Source organism: Salarias fasciatus, chromosome 11 (assembly GCF_902148845.1).
Source record: "Salarias fasciatus chromosome 11, fSalaFa1.1, whole genome shotgun sequence".
In the NCBI taxonomy this organism is placed as follows: domain Eukaryota; kingdom Metazoa; phylum Chordata; class Actinopteri; order Blenniiformes; family Blenniidae; genus Salarias; species Salarias fasciatus.
In genome coordinates this window covers 668750-691037 of record NC_043755.1, presented here as the reverse complement: position 1 = coordinate 691037, position 22288 = coordinate 668750, and the positions used below count along the sequence as shown (strand labels likewise).

Below are 22288 nucleotides of genomic sequence, written 5' to 3'. Positions count from 1 at the left end.
GGTCTGTGTAAATTATAGTATTTTATTCCTTTTTAATGAGCTTTGAGCCCACAAAACATACTCTCTGGTTGAGTGGAGTATTGAATGTTGAATCTTAAATCTGAGGCCCTTCGTGTGGTAAATAATGAAACACCACCCAGCAACACTAAATCCAGCGGTCGGAGCAGATTTACCCATCAGCCAGTGTGCGAAACATAAAGCACAGGGGACCACAGACTAAACCCGCCATAATCCCTCATGCCCAAACAAGACCAAAGGCAGATTTCACAGGCCCGTGCTTCACAATGCCCAGACTGGAGGCGACACGGCTCTTTGTGTCGGGACATGGCTGCGTCATGGATGTTGAGTGAGTGTAGCTCAGGGTTCAAGGTCAGTAATGGAAGACAGAATGAAAAACTAGTTCACACAACATCCCATGCACACATACAGATTCCCCCCCCACCCCCCCACCCCACCCATTCCAGCTGTCCACAACCGGGCTGTCTCAGACGAAGAGCGGGAGGTGGAAGAGTCATCATCACCTCCACAATGAGGCTTTCACACAGGCTGAACGGAGGAATGCCATCACATGGACTCTGTCATCCATCCATGGCAAAAGTCGCTGCGGCAACAAACAAGTTGAGCCTGGCAGTGCTGCACAGTCTGAATCAAGCCAGACCGACCTGTGTGTTTCAAATTATGACATCTATCCTTTGCATCATAATAGACATACTTTTTCAGAGTTCTAAGCTCGAAATGTATATCTAATTTTCTGCAACATACTTGTATTTTTCCATTCTCAGTTGGCATTCGAAAGCAAACTTTGTGGGTTTTACTCTACGTTATGGAAACTGGTTATTGACTCGCATTTACAAAGCACTGTGTCTCGGCACTGCAATGATTTTTTTTTTTTCCATCTTTTTGATCTAAAAGTGGCTGATGACCTGAATCTGGGTCCCTGCAGCCAGACCCGTCACCCTCCAGTACACAGGAATTTCGTGAAACATTAACTATTCCAATCACAGCTTTGGCTCATATTAACAGTCAGAGAGAAACAGCAGCTCCAACCCTCATGACAAAAGTAACAGGAAATAAACTCACTGAAACTCCAGTTACTGTAATTGAGTCATTTCAGAATCGGTTTCAGATCAACTATTACTGAAAACATTGGCATTGCAGTAACGACTTACAATATTGCATATTTGTGTGCATGCTGATACAATTTAAGGAGTTCAGACTTTTTTTTAAAGACAAACTTATCACACCTTAGTCAATGTTCACTAGATATAATGAAAAAGCTACGCTTAATTTGAGCTAAACAGTTACCTTCAACCAAAAGGCTGCATTTAAAGTCCATTCCGGTGGTGAATAAACAGCTGTTTTATTGCACAGTTCAGTGAATATCATACTATGTGTGCGTCACAGACTTTGGTTTCCTCCTACTGTACAGTTCTTTCATAAGCTGCTGGATGTTTTCTGTACAGCTGAGTAAAGTCCAAGGAAGGTGAATGGTGCTTTTCATGAAGCCGTTTGTAGTCGAGTTACAGCTGCAGTATCTGTCAACATCAGACTTGAATTTATAAAAACGTGTGCAGATGAAACTTGATTTCTCATTTCAGCCTTGGGTCCAACAAGATAAATCAAGATGCAGGACTTTTTTTTTTTCAGTGTTGCTCCGATGTTTGTGTAAGTTTGATTATCAGCACTAGAGAGGATGCAGGATGTGAACCCTCTCTCGCTTCCTCTCTGTGACTTGTGTGCATCATACCTCCCACCAGGAAATCATCATATATCTCACTGAAGTCAGGATAGCTAAACACAGTAATCCTTCACTTGAAAATTGTGTTGAATCGTTTGTCATAACCTCACGTTCACATTTATACAGCCTTTCCTCATAGGTATGCATTATGCAGTATTTATCTGGAGACAACAAGGCTGGATTGCTTAAAACAGACTTTAAAAAAAAAAGATTTGAAATACGATGTGTGTTTAAATTATAGTTTCAAAATCAGATAAAAAACAGGAATTAAGCTTCTTTTTAAACGAGATTGCTGGAATGTCTTTCAAGCACCAATTTCTTGAAAAAACTTTTCCCATTCATATTTACACATACCAAGACCCAACAGCTCATCACAATGATTCCAACTGTTTTATTTCAGTCATATCGATGGAAGTCTGGATTGAATCGAGAAAGTTTTAAATAGGTGATGCTCATTCATGTTAATCTGCAACGATGAGGCTAGATGTGTTTCATGCATCACTTGACTACAGTATTCAGCAAACTCCTCATCTCTCGTCCATGCAGCTAAAATTGATCATCTGATGTCTTTTTTTTTTTTCTGAACTGCATTTGTCACAGATTGGTGAACATCTTTCCATTTTTTACCCATGTCTCAGTCATGTCAATTAACGTCATTAAGGGACAAATTCTCCATCAGTCGTTTTAGATTTCTACTGGTTACCTTTCAACTTTTTGTAGAATTGCTGCTTCCGTCAAATATAGAATGACCTAAAAAAATGAAGTTAATTGCCTCAATGTAGAATATGTTGTTCATGTTCTAATAACAATAAAATAATGGTTCATTTCATGGTGTTTTGATGACTGAAACTTTCTTGCTGTTGAGGTTGGTTGGACATTGAACATAATATTGTCGAGTTGAGGCTTTTCGTTCTCTTGTAAACTGAAATCTCTCCCAGTGTTCATGTTCAGGCCACAACGTTGCAATATTTGCTTGAATCAGCTTCAACAAAGTATTTTTTTTTTTTTTAACAGGTTTTCTGTGTTCCACCTCTGCCCATGTTGGCAGAGTTTTCTTCTTTCCTTTTCCACCTGTCTCTCTGTGTATCCTCGGGATTAAGGGAATCGGCTCCTCTTCGCTGTACCAAAGAAAACAGGAGTGCACTTCTCTCGCTCCTCAAACAGCGCCCCCCCCCCCCCCCCCCCCCCCTCTCCTCCCCCTCCCCGTCCCCCCCTTCTCCCCTTGCAGGTGGCCCCGTTCGCTACTTTGAGCGAGGCTGCGGGAGGAATTCACATGTAAATAGGCCACTCGCTCTCAACAGACTGGGTTGGGGTGGGTGGGTGGGTGGGTGGGGGAGAAAAATGAATCCCGTCATGATAACCTTGCATAATAAGCAGGCTACAAGTATGAATATATAGCAATGTCCCCTTTTTAAGTCCACACCCCAGTAAATCTCAGAGCTCAGCAGAACAGGAGAAGCCTCTGGAGGCCGGCCGGCGGGACGCTGCAGTGGCGCAGTTTGACACAAACACTGCTGCGACACGCCTTGTGCAGAGAAACAGCCCCATAGGATGTATCTTAAATTTTCCCCAGTCTCGTCTGCAAGCGCTCACTTGCTTCAGGACAAATGTTCCACCACACTTTAAACAGGAGACATGAGATTTTACAGCATTCTTTGTGAGTCTGTACTTGAGTTAGTGTGTGCTGTGAAGGCTGACGGCGTGTTCAGTGAATACCGCGGGGTTCAAGGTCAGGGAAGGTATTCACACGCTGTCTCACAGATGCATGCGCTCACATTTAGGCGCCTTTTCAGCCCTGTAGTACGACTTCACTCCTCGGTGAGTCATTCAGACGTCACCTCGGTTCAGCTCACGGAGTCAAACCTCCATTCAGCCTCGCCTCTGGCTTTAATTGGTGCAATTTCTCAGTGAGGTTGGCTTCAATAGCCAATGAAAAGACTAATTATTTCCATAACCAACCATTAGCATTCAACAGCTACAGTTCCAATCAGACTTTGACAGTGTCGCTCCAACTACCACGAAAAGGATATCTACTGCATATGGATGTCTATTCTTTAAACTAGCACATGTAACTTCAAACCTTGACTCTCAACCCCCAAAAAATATTGCTTAAAAAGTATTTCATTTGCATTCGGATGTGAACTGTTCAAACTCAGCAAGCCAAGATCATTTACACACTGGAACTTATGGTTATAAAACTATTCAACTGATAAAACCAATCAGAAAAGTGAGAACCCTGATTGAGACAATACCTTCCATGAGCCTGAAGCTGGATTTCCATGAAGTCTACAAGACGAAACAGTGTCTAGAAAATGGTTTTGGAAATTGTAGCACATCCTACGCTCATCGTGCAAAAACAGGAATGAAATCCATCCATCTTCTACATCGCTTGATCTAACTGTGGTCTAACATCCTGTAAGTAGAGTCAACATTAACCTCCTGAAAACAGAAAACCCATTCATATAAAGCAAAAACCTGCAAAGTCCAGACCTACTGTCGCAGTGTTAGCAAGTATCTCTGGGAAAGTTTTATTATCTCTCGATCATTGACAAATAATTGTCCAAAAAAAGTAACGATATCTCATGACATTCCAGACTCCGCCCTTCTTGTATGTGTGTCAAACCTCTGAGTCATTCTGTATTTGGAGGCGTTTCCTAATTCTGCACCGATAACGACAACAGCTTTCCATATCTGTTCGAACTAGTACGCTTATGTAATGTAATGCAGGGAGCACAGCGGAACAAAGCGTCAATCAGCTGGAGAGCAGGCGTCCTCTACGTGCACTTGAACAGAATCAGACACGTTACCATGAAAACATGGGACAGAGCTAAAAATATGTGTGGGCTGGAAGGGAAAAGCACACTGCATCTCCAAACAAGCCTTTCACAGTCAAACAAACAAAAAAAAAGTCCCAGATATTGTATGTCAAGTGTTGGTTTTTGTTGTCATTCGCAACAACCAAACATTTCAGACTCTCTGCAGTTTCTGACTTGCCTGCATTCATAGCAACGCTGGCTCATGGTTATTTTAGTATTTACTGCCACGTCCCTCAGTTTTTCAGAGACAAAATGTTTATCTCAATTATATCTGTGATTAAATTGTCCACAGGAGCGTGTTGTTTAGTGTGTGTGTGTGTGGGTGTATCAAGGGTGTGACTATATTGAGCAACACCAAAGATATCATTAAACGTCAACTTTGACGTGGGAATGTACAGTACGGAGAACTCCTGCTGGAACCAACAACCCCCCCCGACTCTGTCATATGCTGAAGCAAAATCAACCCTCACGTTGTAAGAACATTCTGTGCAGCGTTCACTTGTGTGACGCCCAACCTGGGAAATAACTGCCAAGCTCAGTAAAGCCTCGGGCCGTTCAGCGCAGCGTAAAAGCAGTAATGAGTGGGAAGTCCTGTACGGATGAGCCACTCCAAACAAGACAAGCTCGTGAAGACACTGGCTGTCGTTTCATGTAGATTTTTTTTTTTTTTTTTTTTTTTTTTTTTAAGTGCTCTTGATTCCAAAAGTGCCCTCAGTGGGGATGGAGGAGATTTACTCACCCAAATCCACCTTTCACTGAGGATTTGACTGAAGCCTGAAGAAAATTCATCATATATGATCAAATATAGAGCAATTATATTTCAGGTCAAAGCCAAATGTTTTATTTTTGATGGCGTCAGCCCAGACGGTAGGCAGAGTGACTTCAGGTTCATACACAGCAGCACCAACGCACAACTTGATGTGTAAACAGATTTACTGTCAACACTTGGGATTGTGTCAGACACGCAAAGCTGTACACCATCGATTTGACACGTCTGAACTCATTCGAAATACTGGGAGGAGTATATGTTGATGGATCCATTCACAGTGTTCAGTGTGACTGACAGCAGCTGAAAACATGTGACTGTTGATTATAAGCGTGTCTTTTATAACAAAAAGGATGTGAAAACCAGCTCAGCAGTCCGATCTCTCCAGTGCGAACACATGCAAACCAACGAGGAAGCAAAGCCTGATTCTACTGTAAACCACACCTAAGGCTCGTAAAATCCTGGTTTGGATACTGGTTTGCTTGTCATGTTACTCGCGGTGTTATTCATCGCTGATCGCCTGCAGAAGACCTAAATTGAAAGACCGATCTGCTTGCATGAGCTCGTGATTTAGCCTGCTTTATACAGGATCTTAGTAAATCTGACCCTGTTTCTAACTTTGATCCCAACATCTAACATAATCTTAACTAGCTTCAGCTCATAAGTACATTTTATCCAATGACAACAAAGTCAACGTTGTGTATTTTGGATGACAGACCCCATGAGTGTGCAACAATGGGGAAATGCAAGACCGAGGAAAGACACAGCGTTACGTTTGAGTGGCCGCAGGATTGGTGTTTTTGGGGCCTCACACAGTTTGCACTCTGCATCCGTCGTGTCCTCCCTGTTTTTCAGGACCAAACAAAGGGAAAAATTGATTACCATGCATGCACATGTATACACACACACACCGATGATGTGGCTCACAGAAAAAGGGATGCGGAATCAGGAAAAGTGTGAAAATGCTTTTGCCCTCTGAGTTTCCTTCCTTGGCAAACAAGTTGGGAAGAGGCACCTGGGCCTCTGAATACAAACATGTGATTCATCAACATTTGACAAAAACGAGGCAGCAGAATAATCACGTAACCACAGCAGAGGTGACCTGGTTCTCCGCTGCTTTTAACAGTGCAACGGTCTTTCAAAAAGCCACTGAAACGTTTGGAGTAAACACACTTTATGTAGCCGCAAAGTCTTCATTCTGAAGCCATGTTATTTTCTATTTATAAATGTATTAGAGCTCAAGAGACACAGCACCAAAACCTAACAGTGGTAATATTTATGGCATTTAAATGGAGCAGATATTTATACAGCGGAGAAGTTTTGTGATTTCATCAGCGAGCGGCGCGAACCAGCAATCTGCATCGCACAGTTATTTTAGAGAAGCCAGCTGCTGCTCGGGCCTGCTGGGGGTTTTACAGTCATTAATTGTTTCAAAGGAATGGGAGAACAAATGGCGTTAATGCACGAGGCTGGATATCCTCTCCAGCCCAGTCCAAAAATACTGCTGTAATGCCCCCGGCTTCACGGTCCTGTCTCAGCCTGTTGTGCAGGGTCCGGCCTCCAGACTGCCCTGACAACATTTTCAGGACCTGTCTCTCTGTGTGTGTGTGTGTGTGTGTGTGTGTGTGTGTGTGTGTGTGAGGTGACACGATCAGAGGCTTTTCATCCCTTCACAGCGCTGCTGCTGCCAGCTCAGAGCTTTGATTCCTTTTCTAATATAAAGCCTCATTAACAGGCACGTTTTCCCTTGACATGTATGATATCCCAGCCACACACACACACACACACACACACGACAGTTCCAGCAGTTTCTGTGTTTTCACTTCCTCAGACGACAGCCGAGTCCTGCCTCCCAGCACACGTGTTTGCTGAGAAATGAAACTGGAGATAAGGCCCGCCGTGGTTTCCCAGCACACAATCACTTTAAATGAAGCTTAAGGTTTTTCTTGGGCGTGTTGCTGCATCAACACAATTAGTGTGTAAACTGCGTGAAACCAAAGATGATTTCAAAAGAGATAATTAGACGTTAAGGCCTGCTTACTGTGTTCTTTGGGACACTTTTTGCATTATGTGGGAAATCTCATTCTGTAACATCTGGAGCTTCAACACCTGAAGAGATATGATTGTTTGGAGAGTTTTACCTTTTCATGAGTCACCTAAAGGGAAAAGACGCACACACGCACATATACTTTGACTGGGTTAGGGGTTAAATGATTATCTGACCTTTTATGTATGGAAATGAAAATATAAAAGACAAACTGCAATAATTGGCTCTCTCCACTAGTTGTCACCTCAAGAAGGCTGCCAGACATGCACCGAGGGCTTGTCATTTGACACCAGCTTCGTCACGCTGCTCGTTGTTGCCGTGCTGGGAGAACATATTCATAAAATAAGTGTTCAGATGTCATCACTGTGTGAAAGCCTGGACCCAACTGGGAGCAATCTGAAGCCTGGGGTTTGGCTCCAAACCAGTTGTTTACAACGTGGCCAATGTTTTTGACAATGATTTGAATGAGAGGAGCAAAAAGCATCTCAAAGAGACGGTGATAACGAAGCTCCTCATATTTGGTAACGCTGTTGGTTATAGCGTGGTGCCTCGGCATTCGGACTTAAAAAAAAGCAGTCTTTGTCCATTCAGATAAAGAAATTTTACTCAATTCTTGTGATTAATTGTAATTTTCAGTTTTTACACATTCTGTCATGAATTTGCAGAGAACCAATGCACAATGCATGGAATTAACTGTAGTTCAGTCAGTATTTCACAACATGTATCGCTGAAAATAGCATAATGATAGACTTACAGTATATTGTGAGGCCCGAGTTGTCCTTTCAACTTCAATAATCAATTACAATCCACTAAGGTAACTACATCTAAAATGTTTATTGGGCTGCAAACTTTCCCCAGTGCAAGTCACTGCAATCGGGATTCTAACCATGGACACCACAGTCGATGTCAAGGCTTCACCCAACTAAATATGAAATAAATGTGAAAATAAAAATACTATTAAAACCACCGTCAGTATTGCTCAAAACATTTTATTTAGCAAAACATAAAATATAACCTGCAAAATGACTATGTGGACTAACTACTGTACAGTAGCATTTGCTGTATTTAGTCCAATCTTTTCTGCAGAAAAAAAAACAAAAAAAAAAACAAAAACACAATATGATCTATTTAAAAACTGTAAACTTCATAAGAAGTGGTAATCTAAAGTGCTTTTGGAAAAGGAGCAAGATAGGACAGCAAGCAAATTAATAGTAATGCGATAATGCATGATAATACTTTTCTTTCACAGAAAAAGTCCAGTGTAAAAAAAAAAAAAATAAATCAAGTCACAACATATAAAACAGTGAAGTTGTCTGTTGGATACAACACAGTTCAACCATTCAAACCTTCAGCTTGTCTTTTCTGTCATTATTTTTGGTAAAAATGTTTTGGAACAGTCTTTGAAAAAAATCATACGTTATCCTTAAACTTCTTACACCCTTCCAGACCCCAGACCCTCAGCGCTCTTGAATCCATAGAAACTCTTTATAACATATCCACACATGTCTGAAACTTTCTCGTCTTCATCCTGTATTCCTTTATGTGTCACTTCCTGATCAACAGCATAAACACAAGACTGGGAATCCCAAACCTCAGATTTTGACTGATAAAACTCAGCGTGCTGAATGGAAACCTGCAGTGGAACCTCAAATTTCACTCAGGGCAAGTTATTTTAATAATTCCTTCACATATTACAGCAGAAAATCAGTCTCTTGACGTGCTTATCTCTTTTTCCTCTGCTGCCGAAGCACCTTTCTCCTTTTCAGGATCATATCGTGGAGCTTATCCAAGCCATCCCTGAGTCCGTCTCCGATGATGGCGCAGGCCGGCTGCAGGTGCCAGGGCGTCCCAGGACCCAGCTCTTTCAAAGCCAACAATTTCTCGATTTCATCCAGTCCCAGCGAGTGCCTCAAGTCCTGTTTGTTGGCCACCACCAGCAGGGGCACTCCCTGGTTCTCAGAGGTCTTGGCAATTTTGTGGAGCTCTGTTTTGGCCTCTTCCATGCGCTCAGCGTCCACAGAGTCCACCACGAATATGATGCCATCTGTGCACCGCGTGTAGGACTTCCACAGAGGGCGGAGCTTCTCCTGACCGCCGACGTCCCAGAAGTGGAACGTCACAGTCCGGTGGCCTCCCAGTGACACTTTGACCTTCTCCGAGTTAAAACCTTTGGTGGGCACGGTATTGACGAACTCATTGAACTGCAGTCTGTACAAGACGGTGGTCTTCCCAGCGGAGTCTAGTCCCAGGATGGCAATGTGAAACGACTGGAAGAACGGGACGTTTGAGATGAAGCTGGGTTGTTCCGATAATCCATTCCCCATCTTTTCTCATGGGGAAGGATGGTGATTTCGGAGGTTCGAGCCAACTGTCGAGCAATAGTCCCGAGGTTCGCTTATATTCCAAAATGACTGCAGCGGACACCTGAAAACACATTGCACATGCTGGTGAGACGTGGCTGACGAAGGCATGAATCAAATCACATCAGACCGACTCCGACTTAAAAACAACCACTGCGGCCACAAACAGCAATCTCACTTTGAGTTTCTCTAAATCTCCTAGGATTATCTGCTCTGAGGGAAACAGCAACAAAAGTTAGTCACAAGTTCAAACTACAGAGTAGTGCAGGTTGCGTAAGAAGGTCTAACCAATGTTTAACCAGCGCCACAAGCTACTACTCATCCGAGACAGAGCCATGATGTGGCAAAACAAACCAGGGTGCAGCATCTGGGCAAGGGCTCAGTTTTGTTGTTTCTGAATGCAAGTCTTTATTCCACAGGAGAAGCTCGGGTTGCACCAACTCAGATTACACAAAACTTCATTTAACGCAGTCCTAATGTAAAATTTAGAGTAGGTCACGTCACCGTAACGCGATAGGTTACCCTCCCTCTTGGGAATGACAGCTCACAGTTCCCCCAAAAAGCTATTTTTAGTTTTCAGATTATATTTAGGTTCTACCTTGAAGCCAGCTCGTATAAGCAAAAAAGAAGAATAAGAATAAGAAAAAAAATACATTTGTTGTTATCACCTGTTTATAAATGTCACTGAAGAGACAGTTGTATTGCCTCAGGAGTAATTACAGGCCAAGACAGCTCAAAGCGAAATCATCATTAGAGCTGTCAGTCAGTGTTAGAGCTGCTCCATGATTACCAAAGGTGCTAAAATGCAAATGACTGCAAAGACAGTCAACAAAATAAGGTCATGGGGTGAGAATGTGCCATAAATTAGGTTTGCAGCTTGCACAGTTGCCATCTAAACACAAAAAAAATCCAAAAAAACAAACACATGAAATGGTGTAATGGTAAAGTTTCAATTTCAAGTCATGTCCTAAAAGTAATTCTACATTTTGATTTGTAATATTTTTGTTTTGTTAAAAATGTCACTAAATTCCTACGAGATGAAAGAAAAGGCTTTTGTTTAACTGGCCCTGTTAAGTTACACAGATGTCATTCCACTGAATTACAAAACAGGCTTCAGGAACAGGAAAAGACATTTGATCTGAACTGTATCTCGTCAGATGACAATAGTGCCATTATGTTGAAACACCACCTTTACTGCATCTCAGCCAAAACAGGTTTCAAAGTAGAACACCGCCATTGTTTTAGTTAATTTTACACAATTATCATGTCTGTACTGTCAGATTACACAGCTGTAGAGACATAACTGATTGGTTGATGGAACAAGTTTATAATACTGCATCTAGAGCCAAACTGTTAGGCCTTTTTTTAATGGGGTGACCTTAGTATTTATATGAATAAAGATCTACGAGTACTGAACATTACATTTGCATTGCAGGTAAGCATTTCCATTCCCAGTCATAAATACATACCAGTGTGATGTGTGTGAGGAAAAAACATGCAACCTTTCCCTCTGAAAAGACAGCAGCTCCTCTGCAGGGTCTCCACAATTTGGAAAACAGCGGATTTCCTGCTTTAATTCCAGGAGCGATACCCGGTAGAAAAAAAAAATGAATTAAATTAAAAATCTCTCTCAGGAACGATATCAATAGACGGAGACACCCTCCCTGGTTGTCCTCGGTGTCCCGTGTGGATCTACCGCTGATGACACCGCTGCTGCTGCCTGTGTGTGTAGATGTGTGTGTGTGTGTGTATGAGAGAGAGTGCGCCCGAGCTGGAACAACGCCCATACGGACACTGCAGGAGCTCCCTGATTGGCCGGCGTAGCCGATTCTCTGTGATCTGATTGGCTGACACAGCTGTCAGTCAGTCGTCTGCCCGGGAACCCAGATCACCTGTTGCTCCGACTGTCTGTCACACTATTTCACTTTTGGACGTCAGTATTTTTGGTAGGTTTTTAAAGCTCCACCTCCGTTTTTATGCACACATTTGAGGTTTTTTTTAAAAAAAGACAACACAAATACACAGGGCGACTCAAACGCAATCGTTACGATTTAGGTTGTACTTTTTCCCCCCCCCAACAGCACCGTCTAAAAATGTATTAATACACGGTCGAGCACCAGCTAATGGATATTTTAATTAATGAATTAATGAATCAAACGTACACATTTTAGTTCGTTCATTTTGCTCAGTTGGAGCCTGCAGTTTTATGTTCAGTCATTTCGCAGCTCTATAAACACAAAAACAGTCATAAACAAACAGCATTGCTAAGCTAGCTGAAACACAAGCCTCCGCGACGCTTAAAGCTAAACTTCACGTACCGTTTATTCAGCTCGGAGTGTGTGTATTTTTCCTTTTTCTGGCCGTTCATGTGTGAGTGTACACACAGAGACACTGCCGTGTTCAGTGTGTGTGTGTGTGTGTGTGTGTGCAGAAACAGCGCCGCCCCATTCATTCCTCCTGTTTTTGTTCGAAATGATTGGTCAGAGAAGCGTAGAGGGGGGAAGAAAAAAGGGCCCACTGGTGTGCGTGTGTGAGTGTGTGTGTGTCTGTGTGTGCACTGCAGTCCATCGTGCGTGAAGGATAACAAACAGTGGCTCTGGCTGTTAGCCGCCAGCTTGCATAACCGCACTCTGTTTTTCAACTATTAGATAACAAAAGTGTGTTTTTGATGTGTGTGGATTGTGGCACACAGGCAGGGCAGATCACAGAAAAATGAAAGCCAGTCAGTTGCAGGCTTCGCCAGACTGTCCACCTCTGGGCATGAAGTGCAACAGCACCAAGCTGCTGTCCACATGGCTGGATTCTGAGACAACATGCAGCCCCCATTCCTAACTGTGCACAGCACATCTTTTTCTTATTTCTGGTCTTTTTATCATTCTTCATGGTCGTTTTGTTACGCTCAACTATTGTATTGTGTCTCTTCTGAGATCAGGTTCAGTCTTTTTGTGGTTTTAGTATGCCTGGTTATCCTTTTTTGCATTTATTTTTTTTTTTAAGTTTGAGAAACAGTGACTTTTTCAGGAATATTCTAATATCTTTTGACGCACCTGTAATTCTTGCTTGTGACTGTCCTGATGTGAGCGTCTTTCTGTCTCTGTGGTCATAATTTGCCTTTTTGTGTTCATTGATTTTCTTGAACTATTTATTCCTACTTTTGTGCTTGTTTGTGTTTCTTTCTTGGATGTTTCTCTCAATCATTTTTCTTTCTTTGTGTTAGTTTTTCTTGCAAAAAGTTTGTTTTTATTTGTGTTATTTATTGTCTCTGTGATCCCTCACGTGCTTTGGTTCATTTGAGATCTGCTTGCAGTTGGTTCCAACTTGTATGCATTTGTTTTGAATGTTTGTGTGTTTGTGCCTCTTTGTGGTTATTTTGCTTTGCCAGTTTTGAGTAATTTTGTGTCACGTTAAGGCTTGTAATAAGCCGACTATTAGTACATATACTTAGCAGTTCCTTCACATGTATTTATTTCATACGCTTAGAGTTGTATAGCTTACAGATACATCGTATGTTATTTGTACTATTACATATGTATATGGATATTTTAACAGCTTTAAATGTCAGAAAAATCAACTAGCTGTCAGTATTTTAATGATAATTTAGATTTTTTTTTGCTTGCAAAAAACATACTTTGGCCTTGAATCCTTCTTCCAAGGATATTACAAACATATACTAAATATTTTATATTTCATTAAAATGTAATCAGTGTATATCATTATTAAAACATATTTTGCAGCATTGAAAACCAGTTTAAAATGTATTCCCAGCAGCCTATACACTGATTCTTCAAATTTAAAAACAAAGATATGTATCAGTACGCTGTGCAATTCCCTCAGCCATTTACCAGAACCCAAACGTCAGATTGCATTTCGTTGCGAAGCACAGAAAATAATGATAAAATGGGATGATAATCAGAACAAGACATTGCAGCATGTGGTTCAAAGATGTGATTGATGTTCCTTTCGTTTTATATTTAGGCTGCAAGTTGCGCTCAGTCACAGATGACTCATTAAACACACGTGTGCAGCTATTTGAGATATGCTTGGAACATGGGCAGGCCGCACGTGTTTGTAATTTTTGGTGCACCAAATGAGCAGCTGTCCACGGAGCAGCGGGCTTCGTGATACCAGCGCCTCTGCATGACTGCTGCTACGAGACCCTCAGGGGATTCCAGCTGAGTTAAGTTCTCTCGACGCGATACACCAAAATACCTGGAGAGGCCAGCGAGAAATGGCCATTTGTGTCGGTGAATACAGTTGTGTTGTTGTTGTTGTTGTTGTTGTTAAGTAACGACTACCTCAGGACTTTGTTGCTGTTGGCATGGGAAACTTTGCTCAGATCTTCTTGACATTGCAGTGTTTTTCCAGGATCAGATGAACTCCAGGAACACAAGATGATACATCTGAGACATGCTCAAGGTTGTAATGTGGCAACACAGCAAAAAAAAAAAAAAAAAAAAGGAAAATCAAGAAATTGATGTAAGCACTGGATGTTCTTTCAGTTCTGGTGAACTTCTCTAATGAAGTTGTCAAAGCGTGTTAGTAATTCACGAACACAGATCAATTGCCAGAACAAGTTCAAGTTTCTTAGAACTTTAAAGTAATTTTCTACAGGCAATGCTAAAATATTTATGACAAAGAGGTTTTCCAGGTTTCCTCCAAGACTTACGTTCTATGTAGGTAGTCTGAACTACAAATAAATCTTTGGAAAAAAAAAAAAGACACTAGTATTAAAACTAAAAACCAACTACTTAGTACTTAACAGTATACAGTATAACCACAGGATTCTGGTTCTTAAACATATAAAATATGACATGATGTATTATCTATTCCCCCATAGTTTCTTCTCCACTCGGTCCAGAAAGGCGCTGTATGCTCCTCTTCTTCGTCGATGTCTCTGTAATTTAAAGTGATATTGTTTTACAATGAGGTGTATTAACTGTCTAAACCATGACTGGGCTTTATGTGGAACCTCAACTATAATACATTTGTTGAGGTCTGTTTGAGACACAGGTAGAATTCATGCAGATATGATGTCTAAGCCTCTGACACTGACCGTATAGGAAGCTGATTTTGGAGGCCAGGGCAGTGGAGGCAGAATGAGCTTCGAATCCCACTTCGGCTCTGCTCGTTTCAACGTCCTCATCTGTGCCGTAGGGTCTCTGAGAGTAAAGTCTGCCTCAGATCTGCTGCTCCGCACTGGAAAAAAACCCCAGTCTTTATTCATTCTTGCATTCATTTCCCTTTGTTGTGTCTCCTCTTCACTTCTTCCTGACACAAAACGCTTTTGTGAGAGTGAATTACAGTGTCCTACTTTAGAAGCAAACCCATAACATTCAAAACCCACAACAAACAGGGGATGAATGGAGGAAGGCTCTCCACTTACATGTGTCCAAGTGATTTATTTTCCACTTCAGATTGCCGGGGTCTTTTTCACATGAAGTTGTTACTTCTGGAAGATCTTCGTTCAGCTGAAGAAAAGGTCAAAAGGCAAAAAGTTCAACTCTCAGGTCAGTGTCTTTGTGTTTGTCTCCATCTTGTGTTTCAATCAGGTATTACAACCCAAAAAATCTCGAGAACAGAGGTCTGCAACCTATAAAAGAACAAGTTTTCACGTGTTTCTGCCAAATAAATTGTGTAGAGCCCCCCCCCCCAAAAAAAATGTTAATGATTTGAAATGAAGGAAAAATAAAACGTTAAAAAAAAATGCAAACATGCAAAAATAAGACTGTAATAACGAATATCATATTTTTAGCTGTTGTGCCCTTTTTTTATTTATTTTTTTTATGGATATTTCTTCTTAAGCTATTTAGTTATACATCTTTTCTATTTTGCCCTCTTTATTTAATTAGCTATTTATAGCTGGTGTTTTTTTTCCGAAATTGTTAGAGTAGTTCTTGTTATGCAAGCAATTTTTTTTGTTTTTCCATGGTGAATTGCAAATGTACTACTACTACTACTAATACTACTAAAAATAATAATAATAATAATAATAATAATAATAATAATAATAATAATGAAAATAATAATAATGAAAAGAAGAAGAATTTTAAGAATTCTAAAATGGAAAGAAATGTTTATTTGCATTCCACATTCTGAAAGCTCCAGGGAGCTGCCACAGAGGAGCTGAAGAGCCACATGTGGCTGCAGAGCTGCAGGTTTCAGACCCCTGTACTCAACAGAAGACTGTATTAAATGAATGTTATGCTTGGTCGAACTCACCGGTCTAAAATTGTGGGGCTTTGGGTTCCTGTAAGGACCAGAGTGAAACTTTCCAGTTTTCACAAACAAGAGTTCAGACTCCAGAGCATCAGGAGGCCGGTACCGTGTCACAAACTGCGGAAGACTTTTTCTCTCCTCTGGAACAACTCGAACAATACTTTGAAGGAACTTTTCTTTTCTCCTCCCGGTTTTGTCGGGCCGAGCTACAGCTGGACTGGAATTAGCTTTTCTCACTTTCTTCTCTGAAACACACTGTCGGCTGTACAGCTTCACAGAGAAATCTGGCGGCTTGATGCTCCACACGTCGTTGTGACTCTCAGTGTCCGGCATCCTAAAATAATTGCTTCTTGTAAAACAGAGATCCCGACTTGCAGAAAATTGCATTTTCCTCTCGAAAGTGACTGAGGACGTCCGATGTAGCAAACCACACGGAGCCATGTTGATAAGCTGATGTCCAAACATTCTCATGTGAAGAACAAAGATGTTTAATCCACACAGGTTCAGAGTGAAGCTGTGATACTGCTTGTTCACATGCTGAGACGCCAGTTTTAGCTCAAAGAGAAAGAATCAGAGTCACAAACAACACGTTTAAAAAGTGCTGCCTGGTAACAAGTGCCTTTAGTCTTCCGCACATATACAATAAAGCATCCTGAGCTCAGCAAGACATTCAACTAAACAGAAAACAGGAACTTAGCAACATAGTACAAACAATGTGCCCTCTGAATGGCACTTTGTAATCCGCTCATTAACTCCCTTTAATAAGGAAAACTAGCTGAAGTGGTTGGTTTGGCCAAATTCAGATCACGTACCAGGTTTAAAGGTTTTAAAACAGCTTTAACAGTATAGACACATGTAACGAGACATTATTTTTTCCTTTGAGAATTTAAACCAGGTTCACTTCATTGTTGAGGATAGACTTACATCAATGCCATCACTGAATGAAAAAACCTGACCTGTACTGTTCACCAGAGCGTGGCTGTGACTCTCATCAAAGCTTATTTAAACAAAAAAGTAAAGCGCTTTGTTTGTTTATGAACAGAAATAAAGGAGAGAATATTGTTTAATATTCACATTAAACAGAGACAACGTAAACAAAACCTTAAAAAAGAGCAAGCGGCATGCACACCTAAGACAAATAAAATATCTACAAAGTGAAAAAACGGTTAAACAGCTAAAAATTGAATAAAATATCTCCTGTTTTGAATTGTATATATTAAATCTACAACTTTTTGAGCTGATACAATCATCTGAAATGTCTCTTTCAGATGATTGTAAAAAATGTCTCTTTTGGCCATAAAGACTGTAGACCTCTGGGAAAAGTTAAACTTAAAGTCAAACTTAAAGTTCGTTGCACGACTGATAATCTTTTCATGGGACTCTTGGCTGACATGTAAACAAAAACTTGTTGCTTAAAATACGCCTCTCATGCTTATGTGTCATATGGCAGGCACCTCTAGCTGTGGGTGATTTATTCTCACTTCAGGTGACCACGGAAATAAATCCCATCCATATTTATCAAACTTCAGATCACAGAAGTCTGGAGTCAATCCAAACTGGGATGATCTGGATCACCTCAGGCGTAGGTGCTTTTCAAAACACCTCTGTGATGGCTTCAGAAGCAAATTTAATTCAATATGTATGGATTTAGATACTTTCATGAGCTGTGTTATCCTCACTTTGAGGATAAATGTGTTTAAATGTTTTAAATGATGTAAATATGCTAATCCAGACAGATTTTACTTTCAGTTTCAGTTCAGTTTATTTGAGCATATGTTGAACAATCAAGCAATAAATTAACAAAATAAAAAATAAAAGACATGACATAGTCACACAAGGCTCAAAAGGAGTAAGCAGAAGTAGATACTTATTATTATAGATTTTACTTTGTGCAGTTCTTATAAATGGCCACCAGATGACAGCAGATTTCAGGTGACAATGAGATACAAGCAGATTCAATTAAAGTATTTTATTCATAGGAGAGCAAGCAGGGTTTTTTTTATTTGTCCAACATGATTTTCTATTTGTTATTCATGAGCGCTACAATTCAGATTGTGGCAGAGAAAGACAAGTGAGAATGCAAGAGAAATAAAGAGATAACAGCATGAGCTGAGAGCCAGGGAGATTGTGAAATGATTCTGAATCCATTTAGAAGTATTGCGTTGTAAAAATGCTCCTTGGATCACTGTGACAAATGCCTGTGATGAATGCAGAGTCTCAGGAGGGAGGCTCCGACTCGACCTGCAGAGATGATCTAACTTCCAGATTCATACTGCAATCACAGTGTTTAATGTCTGCCGCTTCTCTCCAGATACTTTTACTGACTGAAACTCCAAAAAAAAAAAAAAAAAAAGTCTGGAAAAAGAGCTTGTGGCAGTTCGAAAGACTGATTCTTTTTCCTTTGATATGCCAAGAACAAAACATCTGGCTTTTTATTTCATTGTCTCTCAGTATTTATGTGCATATAAAAAGTATTTTAAAAAACACAATACATCACAATTTACAGCACATTTCCTGATCTTTTCATTCTGTTTGAGACAAGTGAGTGATTGAAACTATATTCCTGATTTGATGGAATATATCTGGCATGTGTTGATGTACCAGCATAGTTTGCTTTGTTGCAAATACATCATGGATTCTAATGGTAAAAGTAGTCTTTATAAGGCAGGAAACCCCCCCAAAAACATACTCCATCATGAGTCACCATAAGGTCTGAGAACTAATCAAACCTAGAAATGCGTGAATGAATTAAAATAACGAAAAAGTATATTCTTAGATTAATTAAACACAAGTTCCCCTCGGGGGTCATACGTGTCAAGAAGTAATTTTTGAAATTTAGTTTGTCTTTGTTTGTTTCCTGAAGCAAATGTGTCACGACAGAAAAAAACGAACACACAAAAGAACTGTGACATCCCAGCAGAGGAGCCCCCCCCCCCCACCCAACGTGAAGACCCTGATCTGTATGCAGCGGCGCCGATGCCGACAGTTGTTGCGGCACTCACACTTTGTTTGCTCTGACTTGGACAGCTGACACAAGGGAGCAGAGGCAACAGGAAACCTGAGCTGAAAGCAAACAGCGGCTGTGAAGGACCTGACCTCGCCGCCCCTGGTAAACCCGGCAGAAGCTCCCACCATTGTGTCGGCTGACATTTACAGCCGCCGGCCAATCACCGGCTCACATGAAACCATTACGGCCTTTTTATGAAGAGAGGCGGGCCGAGGTGCTGCTGCTGACCCCCGTCTTCAAGTGGCTTCATGGGTGTTTCCATGTCGCCATGGTGACGAGGGGAAGCCTAATTGCAGCGTTGTATTGACAGAAGTGGTAAAGCAGATAAATCATGCAGGTTTATTTCCTTTCGAAATGTTGTCGTATTTAAAAAGATGCATTTTGCGGGATGAGCATCAGAGCTAAGTTTCAATAAGTTCTCCAAATCCCGAACACGAATTTCCTTCACTTTTGTGCGAGGTTTATCAGACTGTGTGTCAGAACCTGCGTCTGTTTTCACCGTAGTTTCATCACCGTCTGCGAGGTCAGAGAGAATTTTTAGGATCTGTCACCACCGCTCATCCCTTCACATCAGATGCTCGTCCTTCCTTTTCCTCTTTTCTTTCATCTTCGCTCAGATAGAGAAAACAGTCCTACAATAAATCAGACTAATAAATAAAAGAAAGTCAAATAAAATGTAATCTGCCATAAACAATGACTTTAATATTTATAATTCCAGCATTTATTGACATTTAGGACTGAAATGTACCTGCTTTATTGATCCTGACCTCTGGGATTCTCTTATTTTTGACAGCCTGATGTTTCATAGACCTGCATGACGCATTTGAATTTCACTCTCTGAAACAGACATTTTTGATTCTGTCCACATCAACATAACATCAAATGATCCAGCGTTGTTGTAGTGAGCTGCAGTGGTGTTACGTTGAGCACATCCACCTCATTGTGAAAGAAAAAAAAATCCATTCTTTGGAATTTTCTCTTGGGGTTTTTTTCATGTCAGATTAATGAGTTCAAATTCATTATGAGTGATCATCTCTACTTGTTTGCAGGGCAATGGGCTGGCTGTACAGAGTGAACTTTGCCCTACTTGCCCAAAACTACAACCAACCAACCAACAGAAATACAAAACACTTTTGAGCCCAAATCAGTCCAAATCCCCCTCAGTAAAGCTCCCATCAGGTAGATGTTTGCACTTCAGTTACCCCTGTGTAGCATTTTTTCAAATCAATGTTAAAAAGCAACAAATAAACACCTATCCATTTAGCACTGTCTATTTATGTTTGACTTATTTGTTTTCTTGTGCTTTTCTGTTCTCGTCCTCTCCTTCTGGAGGACTTGGAAGTTGTGCAATCAGTTTTCCTGTCGGTGGTGGAGGTTAAAGTAATTATATACTGTCTGCATCATTTAGCTGATATCACATTTCCCAGGGGACACTGCCGTGCTGCTATAGCTCCCACGTCTGCATAACTGATTGTAATGAGAGAAAATTATAGAAAATGAGCTCGTGTCTGTAGATTAAACTATTAAACCGGGCAATTATCCCCATTTGTTTACATCTTTCTTCGCTTTCCGGATAGAACTCGAAAGGTACAAACTTATGCATGCATATGTTTGCTTGGCATGGAATCGTTGTTTTCCATCCAGAACGCCGGCGGAGATTTAGTGAAGACGAAGTGAGTAGACGGAAAGAGAAGCAGGGATTTTTACCTGATGGCTATTCCAGACTCTTACCAGGTTGATGGTCCAGGAGATTTATGAGAAAAGCGTTATATCGTTCTTCCACCGGGCGAACGTCTCAACAAGACATTCAGGCACCTTCATGTTGCTCTGGGAGGAAAACGTACAGCTGTCAGATTGGTTCAGTATTCTGACCTCTCAAAAAGCTATAATCATAAAAATTTAATAATTGAACCACTAACACATAAACTTAAACTGCGACTATAACAATAATTAGTTATTCAGTTTTTAAGAAAGAGATGCAGTATTTGTGAAAATGAGCTGATGTTCTTGAGTGGATTACTTACTACTCGGTTTTATTATTTTTTTTTTTTTTAACAAAGAAATCTCATTTAAAATAAGATCGCTTTTGCAAAACAAAACATATGATTAAAACACAAGAATAAAAGCAGGCACTTGAAAAACGTTCCTAAAGTAAATCTAATATCACTGGTTGGAGGGGCATTAACCTGAAACAAAAACACTCCTACAGGTTTCAGTTGGACTGATTGATTCTCTTGGTAATGATTTAACAAATACACAGCTCATTTACTGTATATCTAAATTTATAGAATGAGATTAAAATTGACCATGAAATTATACTTTTTTAAAAGTTGCTTTTAGGATTTCCAACTTTTCACAGGTCACACTGACACATGACTTCCCCTGTTTCAGATTTCCTCTTACAAAATAGCCAGTTTCATGTCTTGGACTCAACAGATTCTCTTGAGGGGAAAAAAAAGCAGTAGTGTGGAAAACTATGTGGACTCTGATATTTGTTTCATTTCCAAAAATCCCCCTCACTGGCTCAGGCTGTTTTGCTGAAAAATGAAGCATGCGGGCCATCTGCTTTAGCGGTTTGGAGTGGTGACTAATGAAAACATCAGCGCTAGCGAGCAGAAAGCTCCACGATCAGACATCAGTGTGTTTCTTCCCCTGCATGTAGCGAGAGAGAGAAAGGGTTTGTTGCTGGCACAGTTAGCCTCGATGGAGCAAGACATTTGGAACAGGTGAATCTGATGGGTCATTAATGGACCTTATTTGAGGATTCTGTAAAAACACATTATGCTATTGACATCTTTACACCATATAATGTTTGTATAATGATAATATGTTGCATTTGAAATGGCTCTCAGACCCTAATAATGCTGGAGAAGGATTCCCTTGACCCCTTGACCCCACATCCATCAATCCTGCCAGGTTTTCCAACTTTCTAACTCTTTGGCGCCCCCTGGAGGAGCCTCTGCTTTGAACACCACTGATCTTGGTCATCACGAGACATTGAATGTGTTTTGTTGTCTGAGGAAAAAAGTCAACAAATATTAATGGCTAAGGAGAAATAACAATCAATAGATATGTTTATTTACCTGAGGCTTCAAACCGGAAGTTACACTAACTCAAGAGAAAAACGATGTATTTTTTTTCTGCTTTCTCATGCTTTACAGATTAATAATTCAAATCAAAGGTTCATGTTGAGGATTCCCCGACTAGAAACCTTTGGGATCCAGTGGATGAGAGGTGATCGTGCAGATTTGTGGAGCTGTGGGTCAGGGTTGGTCGCCCCTCCTAACAGACTCAGTGTGATGCTGCAGCAGCAGACCTCAGGTCAGCCGCCGCCAGCC

General features: G+C 40.8%; 1 protein-coding gene and 1 long non-coding RNA gene across 3 annotated transcripts; both read right to left on the bottom strand.

Annotated features, from left to right (window-relative positions):
* Positions 1 to 8340: 8340 nt before the first annotated feature.
* Positions 8341 to 12162, bottom strand: arl4aa (ADP-ribosylation factor-like 4aa). Of its 2 annotated transcripts, XM_030102912.1 has the most exons (3): positions 12046 to 12090; positions 11197 to 11297; positions 8341 to 9791 (listed from the first exon to the last, which is right to left on the bottom strand). In XM_030102912.1, exon 3 carries the CDS (start codon positions 9689 to 9691, stop codon positions 9089 to 9091), a length of 603 nt encoding a protein of 200 aa, XP_029958772.1. In that variant the 5' UTR covers positions 9692 to 9791; positions 11197 to 11297; positions 12046 to 12090; the 3' UTR covers positions 8341 to 9088. The 2 variants fall into 2 exon arrangements, with proteins under 2 accessions (XP_029958772.1, XP_029958773.1); XM_030102913.1 differs by lacking the exon at positions 11197 to 11297 and having other exon boundaries at positions 12046 to 12162.
* Positions 12163 to 14372: 2210 nt separating this feature from the next.
* On the bottom strand, positions 14373 to 16078 carry LOC115397129 (uncharacterized). Its single transcript, XR_003932433.1, has 3 exons — positions 15947 to 16078; positions 14781 to 15195; positions 14373 to 14621 (listed from the first exon to the last, which is right to left on the bottom strand). It is a non-coding gene; the product is annotated as an uncharacterized LOC115397129 (long non-coding RNA).
* Between the last annotated feature and the right edge of the window lie 6210 nt (positions 16079 to 22288).

Coding starts and splice junctions, on each gene's coding strand:
- arl4aa (XM_030102913.1), bottom strand. CDS start 9,691: ATGGGGAATGGATTATCGGAACAACCCAGCTTCATCTCAAACGTCCCG.